The sequence below is a fragment of the Panulirus ornatus genome, chromosome 21 (assembly GCF_036320965.1).
Source record: "Panulirus ornatus isolate Po-2019 chromosome 21, ASM3632096v1, whole genome shotgun sequence".
NCBI lineage: Eukaryota > Metazoa > Arthropoda > Malacostraca > Decapoda > Palinuridae > Panulirus > Panulirus ornatus.
In genome coordinates, this window is record NC_092244.1 from 24,717,693 (window position 1) to 24,738,819 (window position 21,127).

At 44.8% G+C, this 21,127-nt stretch overlaps 1 protein-coding gene across 8 annotated transcripts in view; it reads right to left on the minus strand.

Annotated features, from left to right (window-relative positions):
• Positions 1–2,681: 2,681 nt before the first annotated feature.
• Positions 2,682–21,127, minus strand: part of kn (EBF transcription factor knot) — a 528,425-nt gene continuing 509,979 nt past the window's right edge. For 6 of the 8 annotated variants that reach the window (XM_071675839.1, XM_071675837.1, XM_071675838.1 and 3 more), the window contains 6 exons: positions 12,945–13,096; positions 8,716–8,842; positions 7,807–8,085; positions 6,910–7,113; positions 5,692–5,985; positions 2,682–5,466 (listed from right to left, as the gene is read on the minus strand). In XM_071675839.1, the coding sequence (XP_071531940.1) occupies positions 5,693–5,985; positions 6,910–7,113; positions 7,807–8,085; positions 8,716–8,842; positions 12,945–13,096 (1,055 nt within the window). In that variant the 3' untranslated portion in view covers positions 2,682–5,466; position 5,692. Of the gene's footprint in view, positions 5,467–5,691; positions 5,986–6,909; positions 7,128–7,806; positions 8,086–8,715; positions 8,843–12,944; positions 13,097–21,127 lie in introns of those variants that run through there. The other 2 variants (XM_071675843.1, XM_071675844.1) reach the window with 2 other exon arrangements.

Below are 21,127 nucleotides of genomic sequence, written 5' to 3' on the forward strand. Positions count from 1 at the left end.
TTAGAGCTTCTTAGGTGTTTGTAGACCTAAGATTTAAAAGTAAAAATGAAGAGGAAATGCAAAAAATAGGAGAATTCCATGGATTGTTAACAGTTAATCCTCATGTGGTCGTTCTCCATACTGAGAATGTGGAAAACAGCAGCTAGATACATGTCACTGGTTCTACATTTGGCGGCTTGGACACTTGCAGTTTGTCCACGAGAACAGAGGCCAAAATAATACCTGTGGAATAGGAAAAGACAGCAACATAAAGGTAGATAGAGGAAGGAAAGAGGTGACACTTGGAGAGTTAATGAGATGTTTATGGCTTTTCATTCCACTCTGGCTGATAGTGAGGTGGAGGAGGTGATATCCTTGACATGCGAGGAGTACACCATAATGGGGAGAATATACCACACCGTCTATGTTAAATACTAGCTTACAAGCAAAGTGATTATGGCTCTCACAAAACACCATTAACTTTTAGAAAGCAAGTTTAATGTTAATGTTGAATTTAACCAAGTTACTGCGTTCCATTCAAATCCAAGAGAGTAGATATGTTCACTGAGAGAAAAAGTACGAGAATCAGAATGAGGAGAAGTGGAGAAGTGATATAACAGAGTGGATCATCAGCATAAAAGTGATTTGGGTTAGAAGCTGCAAAGAGTTCATTTATGGAGAAATAGTGGAACACGATAGAACAAAACGCTAAAGAACACCGCCGTTCATAGAACAAGAGAGATAAGACGCTTCATCATCGAATCTTGCAATGGACCGACTAGAGGGGATGATGTGCATCAGAGAGTAAGGGGAAGCAAAGAGAGAGAAGAACATAAGCTTAGAAAGCAAAGACTTGCTACAACCTGCAGAATGCGATGGCGATGCCGAAGACCACGACAACAGATTCACTAAATCCCTGGGAAAGGAGTGCCAGAGGTGAAACAGAGAGGTCACGAGTAGCCTTTGCTTTTCAAAAGTCGTATTGATTATCAGAAAAGGGGAATGGCATTCCAAATGCCTGAGAAAGTGAGAGTTACAGAGTTTCAAAGACTTTGGAGGCAGCAGACAGAAAAATCAGTGGGACGATACTTGGAATGGTTGGTACAGTCTCTTTTCTTAGGGATAGGCTGTACCAAGGCATGCCTCCAAAGAGAAGAAAAAGTTAGGGTTTTCAGACAAAAACGAATGCCATCTGATCCATACGTCTTGTTCACTTGAAGGTGGGAAAGTATTTGGTTGACCTTGAGCTAGGAATACGTAGAAGAAGGGATAAGTTCAGTGTGAGGAGGTGGGGAGAACTAGATGAGGAATCAATCATTCAAAGAGTGGCAGTGAGTTCGGTCCAACTGAGGGGACCGAACAGGGTATGTTGAAATAGTTTAAGCGTACAGAAAGGATGACTGTGAAAAATATAATAAGTTAGATGGTATATGTGTCAGAATTGGAGGGAGCAAGGGGAAGTAGACGAAGCAGGAGATGGATGATTAGAAGGCTTTGAGATATCTGACCTGAACATTCAAAAAGGTGAAGCGTACACTGAATAGTATGAATTGGATCGACGTGGTATATGAGGAGCGACGTGCAGTGTCAATGGGCTTGACCAGGGCAGAAGAAACGATGAAGTATCAGATGGTCTGTAGGGCTTAGCTGTGGATGATGGGCACCAGTTTCGGTGTATTATACATGAGAATTAGAATTTGGATGTATGCAAGTAAGGCCATCGTTTACTTGCTTCTGAAAAGGCCATAAAGTGCAGTGTTGACAGTACAGATGTTACTAATATATGAGTGTGGTGCTTGGTACAAATATAAGCGTATGGTGACCATAAAGGTTAGTTGTGACCATAGAGGTGCGTGTTGACCATATAGGTGCATGTTAACCATTCAAATGTGTGGTGACCATGAAGGTGAGCGGTGACCCTAAATGCATTCGGTGTTTCATGAAAGTGTATAGTGACCATAAAATGCATGGTGAACATAGAGTTGTGTGATGGCCGTAAAGGTGTGTGTTGGCCATAAAGATGAATAGTAAATGTTTACAAGTGAATAGTAACCATACAGTTGTTTGATGAGAGTGCAGGTGTGTGGTGACAACACTCATAATCGTGCTCAAGGGTCGTATCGTCGTTATCAAGAGTCGTGCCTTCGTGCTCGGGAGGTTCAAACTACTGAGATCCTATAACAGAAATTTACCTCATGATAATCAGGAGAGGGAATCTACCACCACAGTCAAATCCAGTTGTTACAACTCCTGCTCTCTCTAAAGCTGCTTTGGTCTATGTTTTCTTCCAGTCACCTGTTGCTAATGATGATTTTTTCTACATGATACATGATCAGGTTACAAATTGTCTGCGTATGGAACTTTTGGATTTGAATGACATCTTCCTTACACATCATCTATTCAGAGGTTTTAGGATCAGGTTGGTTAGTTGGCTGTATGAGTTTCAGGCCCATTCACAGCCAAGATCATTTAGGCAGTAAATGTTAAGCTACATCCACCAGTTGTTTAAAGATTTTAACATCTTTTTCGGTGTTAAGAATGATTCTAAGACCATATACACTCTCACAAGGCAGGTGGTCCTGACAGCATTAGGCAACTCCTGCAACATTATGGTGATATGATGAAATATGTTCAAAGTCTCATTCACATGTATATACAGTCAACTTACTTTCACTATGTGTAAGGGTAACGGAGACACAAAAGATTTTTATAAAATTTATTATACACCTAGGAAATTAAGTTGAAAATTTTACTCTGTACATGATAAAGAATACATTTAGTCGTCTTACCCTAGACACATAAAGGGTGTGGAACTATCACACTTAAGTAGCAATGCCTCGGCTCAAACAACAACATGATGACGGGTAGGGAGTCAGGGAGGCGCCCGCTCTGTTTGGTCGCTGGTGGGACGTGAGTCTGGTGGCACAGAGGCGCAGGTTGACCTCATCTCTCTCTCTCTCTCTCTCTCTCTCTCTCTCTCTCTCTCTCTCTCTCACACACACACACACACACACACAGACACACACACACACCACTGTTGGCATTCAACACGATTGCTGGCCACATTCAAGAACGACATATGGCGCAAATGAACTTCAAAGTTAATCAAGAACCTGATTTTAAGTTATAAAACCTGAGGTAATCACGGTTGTTAGAGGTCTAGAACTCACATGAATATTATGTTGTACCAGTAAACAAGACATACCATATCTTATTTAAAAGGAAAAAATCTTTTAGTCATGTTAATCTAAAAGCAGAATTCTCTGCCACAGGACCCCAACTGTAAAGAGGGGCCACAGGATTCCTGCGGCCAGAGCACCACCAGAAACACTTCTCCTAGTATACGTGTTCTTGCTCGGCCCAGTCGGGCTTTCCTGCTATAACTGTATCCTTCTACCTAGTGGGGACGTGTGTGATCTTGGGGAACCACACGGGGATCCCAGGCATACTGCACACCAAACCTGGTTACCGTCACGTGACCGCACGTCCATATAATATTCATGAGTATTTGTAAATGATATGTATTACGATTATGTACAGGTACGATAGAAAAGATTAGTAATGGAAAATCTTATTGTCCTTCAACATTCCTTATAATCATTCAGAAAAATATCCTTAAAGCTGAGGAGGGCGATGGAAGTATCAGTTTGTCATTATAAGGCTCGTCAAAACAAACGTCGTTGTGGTTAAACAAGAGCCAGTCTTATAGCCGAAATTGGCACTTCCAACGCTCAAACCCATTGGTAGAAAACGCATGTGGTCGTAGACACAGCAAATTGGATAGGGGAGGAAAAGGGGGGGGGGGGGGGGGGTCATGACATAGGAAACTTTCGGGGATTCTCATCGATATGCAATTAACAAAACAAGAGAAGTTATTCGGAACTGTCATGTTAACATACGCACCGTTAACATCTTAAAAAAAGGAAAAAAAAATACCGTCAAATAACTTAACAAAGTTGTTCGTTCACACTGAATGAAAATGTACATTTATATACAGAACATAATGTACAAGGCTGGTGAAGTAGCGTGGAGGCCCGTGAAGGATGTCATGGAAGCTGCAGCGCTACACAGGATGTAAGTGTTTCATTCTGATGTCTGTTTAGGTTCTTGCCGGATGGGGAAGGTATATGACCTGTAAATCACAGAGAAGAAGATCGGGCCGACACCTTTAGCTAGAGACTTCAAATTATCTTAAGCAAGAGATCTTAAAACGAGACTTGACCAAGAGGATAAGCGGTCCCCTACTTCCGTGGGCGTCACTCCAAGTTTCTCTGCGGGGAGCTTGGCCTCAGACAGTGGTGCGCCACAGTGGTAAGTACTTCAACAGTTCCGGAAATATCTATATGTATACATCCCTTTTTGTAATCGGAGAGTGAAATATTTTTTGCCGGTGAGAATAATATCAGATGAGACAATCAGAGCAGTTTTGTCTAAACACAAAGAAATTTTAAATACAGTGTGTGTGTATATATATATATAGATAGATAGATAGCTATATATACATATATACTATCATTTTTTGCTCAATGTCAAAATATTTCAGAAGCACATAACACTATACACCTACAGTTTATAGTGATAGCTTAAAACCAACGTTAAAACCTTGCCCTTTTAGCCACCCTCACGGCTCTCAACTCCCATGGTTTAATCTGGTCCTTCGGAGACCTGGTCAAAGTTCTGATCGTTCGGAAAACTGCCGCAAGCCACGCATTTCAATGATTTGGAGAAACATCTTGTGTCTTACTGGCCCATGACTGACAATGATTAAAAGAACTGGAAACTTTATGATGTACAATATCTAGGGAGCTACAGGATCCGATGCCTCCTGAGCACACAAGCAAATTGGCCACATAAAAATCAACAAACACATCCTCCTCAAGATGCTCGGGTGCAGCCCAGGCATGGATATCAACCGCTTTGTGAGGGTGACCCGTCCTCCGCTGCACCTATCACACCTGCATCATCCGTTCAACATTAACAGGTTTAGTCCTCGACACCCACTGCATCGTCTCCAAGTATTGCCAACTCATCACCTGGTACAAGTTACGTTAAAACGAAGATAACGGGCAACTGTTGCCACTCGAGGAACGCCTCTGCCGCTGGTGTTCCGAAGTCGCAACTTCGGCTGATCTATCCAGGGATGAACTTCTGCCTCCTGTGATGTCACTGGAAGTGTTCCCTCCAGCAGCCCATCACAGAACAACGTGTCAGGTTGGTCGGCCCTCATGTCAAGCCTCTGAATGTTCTTCAATGGTTTATGAAACAATGCGAGATGATGGATCGACTCAAGGGCGGGCCTGGTAGGAGCGGTTCTCAGCCCTGGAGAGAAGGCGCCTATTCAGTACTCGGAGGGGAAGGAGCAGTGAGTGGCCCACTATCACTTGGTAGTGGTGGAGTGGACCAGGGGTCCATAGGGCTGGGAACCACACGGGGGCAGCGCGAAGTGACCCATGGAGGTGAAAGCTGACGACATAAACCCGCCCATTCCTGCAAGAGAGGTAGCACAGTTATTTTGGATGTTATTACCACTGATGCATCATTGAAGCACAACAAATGATACCACTGTAAATCTTACTTAAGATTAAAGTTATCACTTCATCATCACTGCAAGAGTACGTAAGGCGACCATTATGATCAAGGAGCAGAAGCACTGTGTGCGGGAAGGCAAGTGTGGGAAGCATGCAGGTGCAGGCGGCAGGTGTAGACACTAACACTAAGAGAGCAGCTGTTGCCAGGGCGCCACGGCAGCTGCGGCGGCGGCGGCAGCTACGGCGTTGTTGGTGTCCACAGTGGAGGGCATGGAGCCGCCGGTGACGGGCGTGAGGGGCGGCGTGGCCGGTAGGCTGGGGATGACCGGGGCGAAGGCGCTCCGCTGTTTGCTGTTCATGCTCATGCTGGCCGTGAACTGCGAGAAGAGCGCTGCCGAAGAGGAGGCGCATGAGGTGGCCATGCCCCAGGAGCCGTGGTGATGGTGGTGGTGGTGGTGGTGCCCGCCGTTGCTGCCGCCTGCAGCACCATCCGGGAAAGGGGGGGAGGAGGAGGGGGACCGTCAGTCATGGGCCACAACCACAGCGCCTCCCGCTACGCGGATTCATCAACAGGTCTTCAAGAGCCACCATAAACAACAACAGCCCTCAAGAACCACCATAACACTGAACCTGGCTTCATTCTTTATCATCCCACATAACGTTAATGTATGACATCAGCTTTGAATCCGATACAGCGAAATTATTGTGGCTTTACTACTATGTCTTCAAGAGACAACACAAAACTGGACGCCACAAGAGCTTCCTGCTCATTACCTGGCATCATATTTATTTCAAGAATGTTAACTGAGAAGCTTTTGATTGATGGAAATGCCCTTAAACTTTAACATCATTCAACTGTTACAATATTCGTGTATTTCTACAAAGCACAATCAAAGTTGTATAAAGGACAATCACACAAGAGAAAGACTTTACAATGATAGGAGGAAAACGTTATGACAGTAACAGTAGATATGGAAAATGGTCATGACAACATTAAAGAACTTTCAAGATTCAGAGCGAAGCGAGTGAGTGGTGCATGTAACTTTAAGAGATGCACGCTGGTGATTATAGCAAGGAGTCTTCACTCACCACAAGGCAGCAGACAAGATACACTGCAAATTCTTTTCAAACACAACAAACAAGCAGGCAGCTATTGGTGCACGGACACTTGTGTGACCATATGTGGTCGTTGCTGCAGCAGTGTTTCACACATGGGTCACAATAGTGTTACTAAGACTGTTACAAGAGCAGCAAGTCTACCAAGATGGTAAACAACACTGTTACTAAGATTGTTACTAGAGTAGCGAGTTAACTAAGATAGTGAACAGTAGTGTTACTACGGCTGATAAAAGTGCAACAACTACACCAAAAATATAGTTGGCAATGTGTTACTAAAACTCACTTGAGGTGCTATTGAAGATGCTGGGGGAGGCGCTCATGTTGGCCAGATTGGATGGAGAGGAGTAGCCGGCAGCGTTGATAGAGGCGCCGTAGGTGGAGGATGAGGACCCAGTGGAGGAAGAATGTGGTGTGGAGGCGTTAGACCCGAAGCTCCCCCGAGGCGAAGATATGCTCACTCCGGGGCCTTGACCACGAGTGTAGTCGTCTAGAAGAAAAAACCTACAAGTAAGAACACCAGGGTGTCAGTAGGAGGGTCGAGGAAGGTTTAGTAACACTGCAAATCTCATGAAGGAAAAGCTTTACGTTTTAAAATGTATAAAGAATGTTGAAACTACAGATAATATCTAATAAAAAACACTGGGACTAGCTCAAGATAGTGCAACAGGAGGGAAGGAGACATATAAAGAAGCTCTAAAAGTTTGACACAGAAATTGTTATGAATAAGGAATTGAATAGGTTCTTCTGTGTTTGTCTCCTTCCCCAAGTCTGTGTTGAACCATTAAGGAAGCAGGTTCTAAGAGGGAGAGGAACTGCTTTGATTCTTCATGATATCGTTGTGACTCGGTTGTAGATGTGAAAAGGTTCTCACAAAAGACTAAAGCTGCGATGATAGTTCTTACTGAAGGACTGATTACAAAATGAAAATATGATAGATAAATGCAGGTGTTGCATCTGAAGAGGGTGCTATCACTTGGATTCATGAAGGCATAGCTATAGGAATAAACTGATATAATTGGACTTGATAACCTGTACAGCACGATGGTACGGTTCTTTGGTATGATGGACTGGCGTGAACATGAACCCTGAGTCAGGTCAAAAGTCATCTCATCGTGCACAGAGTCGCACCGTCGTACTTAAGGGGTAATAGGAGAACAAGGAGGTAGATTGTCATAATTACCTTCGCCCCACTGGGAGTTGGCCGTATCCTGGACACTGACAGCCAGTTGGCCGGTGTAGGTGTTGAAACCAGTCATGGCCGACGTCTGATTCATGGCCGGGGAGCGGGGCGCTGGGAGGGCCAGCTGATTGTTGCGGGGCATCGAGTACAGCGCCTCGGCCAGGTCCGCCGCGCGCTTCAGAATGATTTCCTTCGGCAGCTTCTCAGGGTCGCCCGGGTGTCGCGGGATAAGCTTCTGCAGCCTCTGAAATCCGTAGTCGATGGTGGGCTCCGTCAACGCTGTCGTACAGGAAAGAATTGGTTAGTTTTTTCTGAGAGGGATTGAGCTACATCACGTGCGAGAGTAGAATAATTGAAGTGAAAGTAAATAACTTTAAAAGCTGACGAAAGATCATTTATGGAGAGAGAAATGAGCGTAGGCAATGGATTAGAATCCACACCATGTAAAATACTAAGAAGGCAGAGACCACAATAAAAGATTCACCAAAACTTCTTCGAGAGGAGGACCAAAAGTGGGTCAATGAAAAGTAATCCCAGTAGAACCTGCACAGCAAAAGCCGAGTTGTTAATCAGGAAGAAGATGAATGGATCTTAAGTGTTTGTAATTGAGATCATGATAGTTATGGAGAGTTTCGTAGACTGGATACATCATATACAAGAGCGATATGAAAATAGTTAGAGAGCTTAGATTGGTACAATAACACAAGAAAATAACATGTACAGAAGGACGAGGTTACCACATAGTTTCTATAAAGGTAAGTTATCGTAAAACTATCTCAGAGTAAAGCCGTCATACTGGTACTAAGGGGTCAAGTTACCAATGAGCTGACGAAGAGGCAAATCGTCCATAAACTATGGGTGAATTACGTGGGAGTTGAGGATGAGGTACACTACATCCTAGATACTTACATACGTAGACGAATCTGCCGGGGGCGCCCTTGCAGAACTGCTTGGACTTGTATGAGAGAGTAACCTCCACCACCCCGGGGATGTGGCGTGGCGGCGTCTGCACCCGTATGGCGTGTGACGTCAACAGCTGCAACAACAACAAACAACATGGCATTATTAGTGGTCAAGCCACCTTGCTATGTTCACTCTCCTCTCTTCCTTCACCCCTTCCTCTCTCTCTCTCTCTCTCTCTCTCATTCTGTTGCCTTCCCTCCCTCTACCTCTGTCTTCTCCTTTCTGTCTGTCTCTTTCCTATCTTTCTTTCTATCTGTTTCTGTGTCTTTCTCAACATTTCTCATCCTTTTTTCTATTTCCTTCCCTCTTCCGTCCTGCATCTCTGACTACTGCTTCCTTCTTAACCTCCTTTCCCTCCCTCAGTACCTTACCGCTCCCTACCTAAGTCTTCTGTCTCTGTCTAGCTCGTGTTTCACAACTTCCTCAAGCAACTTGCTCCCTTCTGCATATACTTCTACCACAGGCACTGAAATAGAAGGTGAAACATTCTAACAAAACAGTTTAGCTGAAATATCCGAGACAAACAGAATATACGTGGCACTATGATTTCACAACACATTAGTTCTTAGGTCTTGCGCTCCGGGCGGATTTTACGATGAATGGTATGTTTGTATGGTATGGGGAGAGTTCTGCACTCGTGCGTTCTCACCTCATGAACTTTGCCTATGACGAGAGTTTGCCATTAGGCAGCGCTAGCACGTAGCGCTCACCACAGAGAAGTTTAGACTTAAGAATTAATAGTAGTGTAATGTAGAAGTCTAGTATTATGTGTGAGATGGAGAATGTATTTTGTGTATGTGGATTGAATTCCAGCAATCCAGGTGTGTCAGAAAAAAAAGAAAAAAAAAAAAAAGACCAATTTGGGCTAGGGAAAGGAACTCGACAGCCTCTGTGGTGTCAACTCACTGCGCCATTGCCACTATCCTTCCCGATATCCAGGGGAAGGCACCTCCCTTGTCAATGGTTGCCTCACTTGGGTAGCTTGTGCCAGTTGAAGAATCCTCCATCATCTGTTCTCTGATCATTGCCTCTGGTATCGTGAAGGTTAACGAGAGTGGCTTATCGTTGAAGACTACTCATTCAGCATTTTTTTGTGGAGGATACTGAGAGTGAGTTGGTTTTCTTCCGTTTTGAAGAGACAGATCCCAGTCTAAGGAGTATGTCAAACATCAGTGATTTGATAAGGGTCTTCATTGCACTCTTCGAGTACAGATAGTGAGATGCCTTCTGGTCCATGAGCGCTTCGTGTTTATGGCTCAGGATCCTCCTCACCTCCTTCAGGATCCTCCTTACTTCCCTTTCATCGGCCAGCCCCTGCAGGAAGGATAAACAGCTGGGTTAGCTGCTTCGTCGGGGTTTCAAACCCGGGTCCGTCAGATCTGTGAGTTGCACTTCACTTCACTAAGGAGGCTCGTAGTGAGTGAGCGTGTGTGTGTGCGTGTGTGTGTGTGTGTGTGTGTGTGTGTGTGTGTGTGTGTTGAAAAGTCGTAATTAAATATATAGCTGTAAAGTTTAACAAAGATTCTTTTCACATCTGCAGCTGTGTCAGCATAGCAGCAGGAGGACACGAGAGCTAAATAAACACAGACAGAGGTTGCCTGTGCCGGCTAGCCTCTGGCTGTGTTACCAGAGGTTTCCTATGCCATGCTGGCCTTTGCCTGTGTTATTAAAGGCTCCCTGTGGCAGGCTGACCTCTGGCTGTGTTACAGGGGTTTTTCAGTGCCAGGCTAACCTCTAGCTATGCTACCAGGGTTTCCCAGTGCCAGGCTGACCTCTGACTGTGTTACCAAGGTTATCTAGTGCCAGGTTGACCTCCGAGTGTGTTTCCAAAGGCACCTTCCTATCCTGACGGCATTTTGAGTCTGGTACATGATTGTACGACCCTTGTATCAACTGGCCTGGACTTTGACCTGACCTTCAACGGTCAAACCAAGAGACCAGAATATCATACTGGGGGTTGTACCGTCGTGTTTAAAGGTCGTACCGTCGTGATCACTGAGGTTAATACCCAGCCATTGACTAAAGAATTCATCACCACAATTGATATTCATCATAATCTTCAGAGCAAGATACGTTTTGCTCACACAACACACACACATCTACCGAAACACACACATCTACCAAAACTTTCAAAATGAACACACGTTATAGACGTACCTATTGATCAAACAAAAAGAAACTGGACATTACTTCAGTAAACTAGTTCTAGTAAGCTCGGCTCAAGACACTTGTTTGAACACAAAACCTTACAAGTCTATTATAACAATAACCTTTGCTTAATAGCAGATGTAGAAAGTTTGTGAAATGACAATATATTGTTTCGCACAAATGTTTCTTCGCTCATTCTGGTACCTGTAGCTAACGGTGATATAACCCTTTGATGATGCTATACACGAAAAGAAACTATAAAAAATAATGAAAATAACACCTGATAGATTAAAAAAGAAAAAGAACCTATAGAACAAGAAGGGACTACACAGAATGGGAACTTTCTTGTAGACATCGTGACATGAGAACAGTTACATCATAAGGCTACGTCATGATAAAATTGGCAAGTGCGCGATTAAAAGATAAGCAGCATGACGTCATCAGGAATATCTAGGCAGCAGGATGTCGTCACGGACATCGAGGCAGCCTGATGTTACAAGGGAAGTCCTGAGAGCATGATGTCACCATATGACTCTGGGCAGCACGATGTTACCAGGGAAATCTAGTCAGCATGATGTCATCACGGAAATCTAGACATCATGATATCACGGGGGAAGTCCTGAGAGCATCATGTCACCCAAAATGCCTCAAGTAAAATCTAGACACATTGATTTCACAAGGGAAATCCACAGTATGAGGTCATCAGGAAAATCTAAGCAGCACGATATCATCAGGAAAATTCTAGATATCATGATGTCACCAAGAAAATTCAGGCAGATGTCACCAGGAAAAAAAATTCGTGCAGCATGAACAGATATCAAGGGGTCACCCTCACCTGGAGAAAAAAAGTCGACCAGAACGTGAGAACGCGTCAGCGGCCTCTTCAGAATGCAGATCGCTCTGCCAACCTCTGAACGTCAAGCTGATCAAGGCTCAATCTCTCCCCACCACCTTCAAGTGTCAAGCTCTCTGTCCCGAGCTAAGGATTTTTATGTTTTCATCACTTTTTCGGTGATGATTTCATTTGCTTGTAACTGTTCCTTATATCAAAGGGCTCGTGAGCTGTGAAAACCACGTCTCGAGCTTGTTTTTTGCTTTGAAATATTCATCATCTAGATATACATAGACAAAGCATCTCAGCGAGAGTATGGGTGAAGGGCACATATCTAAAACTAAGTGGCTTGCTCTGTTGTGCTCTATAGAATACGTCTCAGACACTACGCAATGGTGTCAGACAACATGAATAGGTCTCGGATTACATGAAGAGGTCTTAGGCAACATAAATTAACTCCGACAAACCTGGAGACACATCGACAGAAGACTTCAGACGACACAATAAAAATTCACAATCATCAAAACACAGGAGAAAGACTGGCAATGCTTATCAGCGTTTTCAGCTGCTGTATTCACCTGATCATTCCCATGATAATTGAGAATGAAGTCAATAGACAGACAGATGACTAGATACACTTCAAGACCTCCCAGATAAAGAAGTGACCCACAGAAAATGAAGATGAACCCAAACAAGCACGAAGGGAGCCGAAGAGGGATACAGACCTTTGGGATGAGGCATAGAAAGACCCCCGGGCCGCCGGAGGCTTCTTCAAGCAACATGAAGAGACCTTAACGAGCATGAAGATTCCTCACACAGCATGAGAAGACGTAGATAGCACGAAGACAATTCAGACAATATGAAGATACCTCATTTACGACACGAGGTGCAGGTAGCATGGAAATAAACAGCATGAAGGCATCATAGATACCATAAGATGACATGGAAGCAACATAAAGAGAGACAGGAGACAGCAAGATTAGAACTCAGACAACATGATGACATTCCAGACAGCATGAAAAAACATGGGAGCTACATGAAATACATGAGTCATTATGAAGATACCTAAGACAGCATGGATACTCAGACAGCATGAGGACACTTTGAAGAGGATGAGAAGATGTGGAGGCAACATGAAAACCCCTCCAGCGACATGAGAAAACGTGGAGGCACCACTGATAGCCCCATGACCCACCTCGCTCCAGACCAGCATGGTGCCGAAGACAATCTGGAGTCCGTCGAAGAAGTTGTCGCCGATGATGATGACGGTGGCGCCGCCGGTGGTCCAGCCTTCTGACGGAGAGATGGCCTTGATGCATGGCGTGGCTGGCAGCGGGGGATACAGACCTGAGGACGGGAAAAACGTGGGAGTTAGTGTGTGCTGGAGGGAAGCAGGACACACTCCTGTGGCCAACATATACCGGAGGGAGGAAGGGTACAGTCCCGAGGATCGACATGTACTGGACAGAGGCAGGGGACAGTCCCGAGGGTCAACATGTACCGGAGGGAAGCAAGGTACTATTCTGAGGGTCAAACCATATCGGAGCGAGGTAAGACACAGTCCTGGGAGTCAGCATGTACTGGAAGGAGGCTGGATAAAGTCTTGGGGGTCAGCATATACTGGAGGAATGCAAGGTACAGTTTTGGGATTACCATGTACAGGAAGGAGGCAGGATACAGTCCTAAGGGTCAGCTTGTGTCGGAGGGTGGGACAGCACAGCAGATACTGTGAAGAGGCAGAATACAGGCCTCGGGCAGAGATAGGAGTGTGTGTTTGTGTGTGTGTGTGGGGGGGGGGGGGTCAGCCTGTAAGAGAGAGAGAAATAACAAATATGATTTTTTGTGATCCACTGTAGAGTGAACGATGTGCAACAGCACCCCCCCCCCCCCGTGCCCTCAGGGCGTGGTCAGCACAGCATGGGAGGTGTAGATGCACACGTCACAACGTAAAGAGCAGGTGGTGACGAGATGAGCTAGGACCTACAGCAGACGAGGGAGGGACGAGTGTAGGAGGTGACCACGGACCTGCAGCAAACAAGGGAGGGACAGGTGTGAAAGGAGACCCAGGATCTGCAGCAGACGAGGAAGGGAGGGGTGTGGGAAGGGAGCCAAGACCTGCAGCAGACGAGGGAGGGACGGGTGTGGGAGGGGAGCCAGGGTCTGCAGCAGACGAGGGAGGGAGAGGTGTGGGAGGAGACCCAGGACCTGCAGCAGACGAGGGAGGGAGAGGTGTGGGAAGGGAGCCAGGACCTGCAGCAGACGAGGGAGGGAGAGGTGTGGGAAGGGAGCCAGGACCTGCAGCAGACGAGGGAGGGAGAGGTGTGGGAAGGGAGCCAGGACCTGCAGCAGACGAGGGAGGGACAGGTTTAGAAGGAATGGCAGGACCTGCAGCAGACGGATACTGGCAAGATGGTGAGAGTTCGCTGTGTCAGGTGATAGTTGGTGCTGGTGACACTGGAGGTGGTGGTGGTAGGAATGGTAAGGGGTTTGTAAGATGACAGTCGTAACACAGGTGTGATAATGGTGGAGATAGACTGATGGATGGTAGTGGTAGTGATGGTGGTGATGGATGGTCATGTTGGTGGAAAGATTACAACCAGCAGAGGGAAATAAAGATCAACCCTGTATCACTAAGATGATAGCAACAGGCAACTCAAGGATGGGCCATATCTATAACTGCTTCTTTGCCTAAAATTCGAAGCTTTAGAACACTTTATCTTCTCATGTCTTTCCCAATAAGTATGATCTGGCACATTTTAAAAGACAGGTTTATCACTTCCCCAAAATTCATAAATATTCTCCCTTTTTACCTTTCATTGTTCGTTCGATAATTTGATGACGGTCCGGCCTTGGTGTGAATTTTTGACCATGACTAGAGGCTTCAACATGAAAAAAACATTACTGACAACAGTGATACAGCACTAATGACAACGCATCACTGTGAAAACCAGGACACTACAGATAACACCAGTACAACATTAATGACAGTGCATTACTGATAACACCCGTACAACACTGATGACAGTAAATTACTGATAACACTAGTGCACTACTGATAACACCAGCACAGCACTGATGACAATACATTTCTGATAACACCTACGTACAACTGATAACACCAATGTATTACCGATAACGCCAGCACATTACTGATAACGCAAGTACAATACTGTTAACTCCAGTGCATTACTGATAACACCAGTGCATTACTGATAACACCAGTACGCTACTGATGAAATCAGCACAGCACTGATTACAGTATATTTCCTCTAACACCAATACATTACTGATAACATCAGTGTATTACTGATAACAACAGTACACTACTAGTAACACCAGTGCATTACTGAATACACCAATACATTATTGATAACACTATTGCACCAGTGATAACACCAGCGCACTGCTGATAACACCAGTGAATAATGATGACACCATTACCCTAATGATAACACCATTATACTAATGGTAACACCAGTACAGTAGTGATAACACCAGAACATTATTGATAACACCAGTGCACTATTGATAATACCGGTTCATTACTGATAACACCAGTGCATTATTGTTGATATCAGTGCATTATTGATAACACCAGAACTCTGCTGATAACACCAGTACAGTATTGATGACACCAACGCATTACTGATAACAGCACCAGTACATTATTGTTAAGAGTAGTACACTACTGATAACACAAGTACAGTACTGAATACACCAGGACCTATATGGCACAGGCAAACTTCACCCGATTAAGGCTAACTCATAGGAAAGAAAAAAAAAGAGAAAAAGGAAAAAAAGAAATTAATCAGTGCTCCTCAGGTGTTTGTAGACCTTACTGTTAAAGGATGAAAGGTTATGTGAAGAGGGAGACGAGAGGAGGAAAAGAATCTCTCGGCTACGTTGTTTTGGAGGTGGCATCATAACATTCAATCCTGGAGTAGTCGGTCTCAACACTGAAACGGGACCGGGAACGATTATAGAGATTATAGTTAGAGATCTCATAGTGCAAAGGAGAGGCAGCCCTGGACAGATGGGTTTCACAGAGTTTCAGAAAGAAGAAAAAGACTAGGGTAAGGGGTCAACAAGTGAGGCTGAACAGGAGGAGGATCAGAATTAAGACTGCTAATGCTTCAGAGATGGATAGGAAAAAAAGAGCCAGATCGAGGAGCTGCAGCTACGGCAGTGGGGTGGATCCCAGTCCAAGACGGCGGTCAAGTGGGCTCCAGTATCCCTTCAACACCTCTCAACCGCTGAAGCTGCTCTGAATCTGCGCCGGAAAAATATTAGTTGGTTGTTCTACCATACATTTTGAAAATTAAAAGGCAAGATAAAAAAAGTAAAAGAAAAAGATATGTGTGAATTACGTGTTGCCAAGCGTTGTGTCTGAGAATAAGAGGGTGTGGGATTGGAGTGAATACCAGCAATCCATGTGGGGTTGAGGCGAGGGAAATAAAAGAATAAGACAGTGATCTAGGCTGAAACGGAGTATGTAACAAACGCCGCAGTGCTAATCTATTGCGCCGCCGCTACTATCCTTCCCGGGTGGCACCTTCCTGGTTGGTGGTTGCCTGCAACCTATTCCTGTTACTACAAAATAGCAGCAGTAGGTGCCACCTACTTGAGTGACGTCACTGGAGCAAGTCGAGGTAAGACGTGAAATAGAATCAACACCAGAGAAACGAGTCGGCCTCTGGAACTCATGGTAAGCCGTAAATAATTTCCCTAAAAAACAAAACAAAACGATGGTGAAACTGTAAGAATGACTCGCTAATGGACACCACAATCTTTAAACGAAACTTTTCCGAAAATATTAGATGTAAACAAACACGTCGCAAAAGATAAATAAACAGGTACTAAACTCCTTGGGGATCACCACAGTGTAAACAGCCGATCCCGCAGTAGAACATGCGAATGAAACAAATAACAGGAGAGGCGCGAGGAACCAAGCGGGAAATGGCCGACTGAAGAGGAGGGAAGGGAGAGAGGAAAAAAAAAGCCCAACATTTTCAGAAGCTGGCCACGTTCGGGCCGTAATACTCGCCATTAATTTTACTGTCGGACGGCCGACTTAGGCCCAAGAAGGAAAGTTAAAAATTCTCTTGGTTTGTCTGGCCCTCCGCCTCTGCCGCCGCCGCCGCCGCCACCGCCTGCAGTCTTCACTGAGGACTGTTGCTGACCATCTGAACACGACGCCAGTCGTGCCTATGGGTACGGCCGTCGTGCTGAAGATTATCACTGTCGTGTTCAACGGTCGTACCGCAGTGCCCATGGGGTTAGAAATTACCAATAACGAGCATCTGGTTGGTTGTGCTGGTACATCCATGAGAGAAAAGAGAGAGAGAGAGAGAGAGAGAGAGAGAGAGAGAGAGAGAGAGAGAGAGAGAGAGAGAGAGAGAGAGAGAGAGAGAGAGAGAGAGAGAGAGAGAGAGAGAGAGAGAGAGAGAGAGAGAGAGAGAGAGAGAGAGAGGTCAAAAGCCAGTGACCTAAAATCAGCATCTGACCTCTCAGATATTGGCACTGTCCCCTTCGTCCTTGTTGGACTGATGATAACCCAGTGGCGCACTATCCCTTTCGTCCGTGCTGAGCAACTCGTTACCCTGTTGGCCACAGTACTCGCAGTCCGTGGTGGAGGGAGGAGGTTGATCGTTACCCCGTGGCTGCCATCCTGCATGCTCCCTCAGCCTGGGGGAGTGGACGGGGGTTACGGCTGCCTCGGCGTGATTTAGAGCTACCTTCATCTCAGGAAGTAATCAGGAAAATGCGCGTCCTGCCCGGCACGGGGCCATACCGCACCCACACCTCAGCCCGACACAGATCAAGATGAGGGAGATCAATCACACACACACACACACACACACACACACACACACACACACACACACACACACACACACACACACACACATATAAATATATAATATATATACATATATATATATATTATCCCTGGGGATAGGGGAGAAAGAATACTTCCCACGTATTCCCTGCGTGTCGTAGAAGGCGACTAAAAGGGAAGGGAGCGGGGGGCTGGAAATCCTCCCCTCTCGTTTTTTTTTTTTTTTTAATTTTCCAAAAGAGGGAACAGAGAAGGGGGCCGGGTGAGGATATTCCCTCAAAGGCCCAGTCCTCTGTTCTTAACGCTACCTCGCTAACGCGGGAAATGGCGAATAGTTTGAAAGAAAAAAAAAAATATATATATATATATATATATATATATATATATATATATATATATATATATATATATATATATATATATATATATATATATTCTTTTTTTTTTCTTTTCATATATTTTCTTTTCTTGCCCCATTCTCCTTGTGCTCCTCCTCCTGCTCCTTCCCTGCTGGAGGCCTAGGAACAGAGAGGCGACGTAAATAATTCACGTTGGGGAGATACCCTTCTGACAACTCCAATTCAAGAGACGCCGCCAGGGGCCGGCCCGCTCCTCAGCACGAGTGAACTCCTCGACATTCACTCCTCAGTTATCTTCCCGAGCAAAGACCAGTCATGGGGGAGCAAAGACCAGCCACAGGCAGTTGTAACCAAACATCACATTGACTCGTTCTGTGGTGATCTATATCAACTTAGTAAGAGCCGTTATCGTCCCGGTTCACCTGGTAATATCTTACTTCAACTTGCCAAAATGAAGTGTTTTATATTGACTCGTAGTGACACTTATGTGTAAGTACAACACTAACGAGTCTGAGTTTACTGCAACGAGGGAGACTGATAAAAGGGTACAAATCACCAGTCACTCAGCAATCTGAGCGGAGACCTACCTAGCAAATAAGTCATTATGTTAGACATCTACTTATCATTACATGACCTCACTTCGGGAACCACTGACCATATACGAAAAAAAAAAATCCCTTTTATTAACTTTATATTTCAATTAAGGCCCGGCCTTCATGTGGGCTTTTGTCCGTGGCTGGAGCATTCATTATAGGAAATATATCGAAGAGCAAAAGGCGGTGAGACAAAACAGCCCAATTTCACCGTCGGTGTAGGGAGGTGTAGTAGAACACACACCGTAATGTAATGTTTCCACCAACAACACCGACTCCAACAGCATCAAAACTATGAACACCAGCCCACACGTTGTCACTGCAGTCACTATCAACTACACCATCGACACCATCTACAGTACAAACACATACACCATCACAACAGCTACCAGGATCAACCATAACACTACCTCCAACAACACCAACATCTGCAGCAACAGCACCGACAGTGTTACGATAGATACCAACACCAAGAAAAGCATTATCGCCCACAGCACCCATCTATCATAGAAAGCAGGACCACAACGGCTGTTTGTCACCACCAATATAACATCCTTATACTACAATCACACACACACCACAACAACAACCTTTTCCAGCATAATATGAATAAAATCTTAGCCACTACAACACCCATTCATCATTATAACCAACAAAACACACTTCCACCACTTACGTATCCGTATACATCATAACACCCCTACAATACCACTTCACCTTATCCCCTCAATATTTCTTCAGTATCTCTCAAACACCATCATCACACATCACCATCCTAACATTCCCAGACTATCACAACAACACTCCTCAAATCTACCTATCCACCACCACAGCACCTCTTCCTTCATCACCATAACGACACTTTCAACATCAACACAACCCGTTCCACCACATTCGTACTACATCATTCACACAAAACTACATCATCTCTCCACCAATACCCTCGCTTTGCGCCTTTACAGAATGGTAGGCTGGTGTAGTAGGTAGGAGGCGTGCTGCAAGGTTCAGCTGATCTTGGGGCCACTCTTTATCTATCCAGAAGGACAGCTCGATTCGCACGAGAAAAATAAAAAAATGTTATACGAAGATTGTATCAGCGTTACAAAGGCACTTAGACCAGCTCCAGAACTGGTCAGATATATGGCTAATGGTGTTCATTCTCAACAAATGCAAAGTTAAGGAAGATCTTAATGTGACAGTCTGGCCGGGAAGAAACTACATGAATCCGTATTAAAGGGACAGTACAATGCCCAACTTATCGCCCATGTCCCACTTAAAGAGAAACGTTAAGGAGGAAAAAAAAAAAAAATGTCCTCTGGTTAATATTAGAAGCGCATCTAAGTACATGAGAAGGGAACTGTACAATAAGCCTGTTAGTTCGGCAAGGAAATATTTGTGTTCCGTATTCTTCCGCGTTTCTGAGACTACAGTTATGCTCGTTTTTTCGTCGAGATCATGTACTATGAACCCACCGGGGTCTGCCTAAGACCCTTTATGACCTCTGTAATCCTTCTCCACTACCGCTCACAGGATGATCCTTGATTGCAAAATAGATTTGCCGGGGATACCGGCACAAATCAGTCAGATCTATCATATTGATTAATTTCGTGTTTCTATGGTACAAGTGTATTAGATCAATAAAATTACAGAAATAATGGAATTAGGAAGGCATGAAGGTTTGAAACTTTAAAAAGTTTTATGATAATTGATAAAATTGAAGAAATGGGGCCCAACGAGCGTAGAGAACTCAGCCATACCATTTAGATACATTGTCTATTAACACCACAACACTTCTTTCTATCACCAAACCAACTTCACCATCAGAGCAACACTCCTTAACCACCATAATCCATCACCGTTACCACCACTTCGTCAACATTCCTCCCCACTAGTCCAACATACACCCCAAAAAGCAAAATTCCCTTCAACCTTACCCAGGATCCCACTGTGTGAACCTAACATCTCTGCCCACCTCTCTAATATCCCTCCTCACTATTCCAGAACCCAATTTTAACGGTTTGATACCCCTTCCCACAAGGGTAACAACCCTCCCCACCTGCCTAATATTCTCCCCCATCAGCACGATCTCTTCAATCATATACACACAAAAAAAGAAAGGAAAAAAAAAATCAAGTCTACTAGCACAGATATACCACCATCAAAACGACTCTTCACCACCACCACCACCACCACCACGTACTTCATACTACAACTCTTTAACATCACCACCACCAAGTACGTCATACAACAACTCTCCACCACTAATGTCATACTACAACTCCACCATCACCACCACCACTTATGTCATACTACAACTCTTCACCATCACCACCACCACCTACGTCATACTACAACTTCCACCATCACCACCACCACTTATGTCTTACTACAACTCTCCACAACCATTCATCACCATGTACGTCATACTATAACTCTTCACCATCATCACCACAGCGTTCATCATACCACAACTCTCCACCATCACCACCACCACGTACGTCATACTACAACTCTTCACCATAAACACCATCACGTACGTCAAACTACAACTCTTCAACATCATCACCACCATGTATGTCATACTACA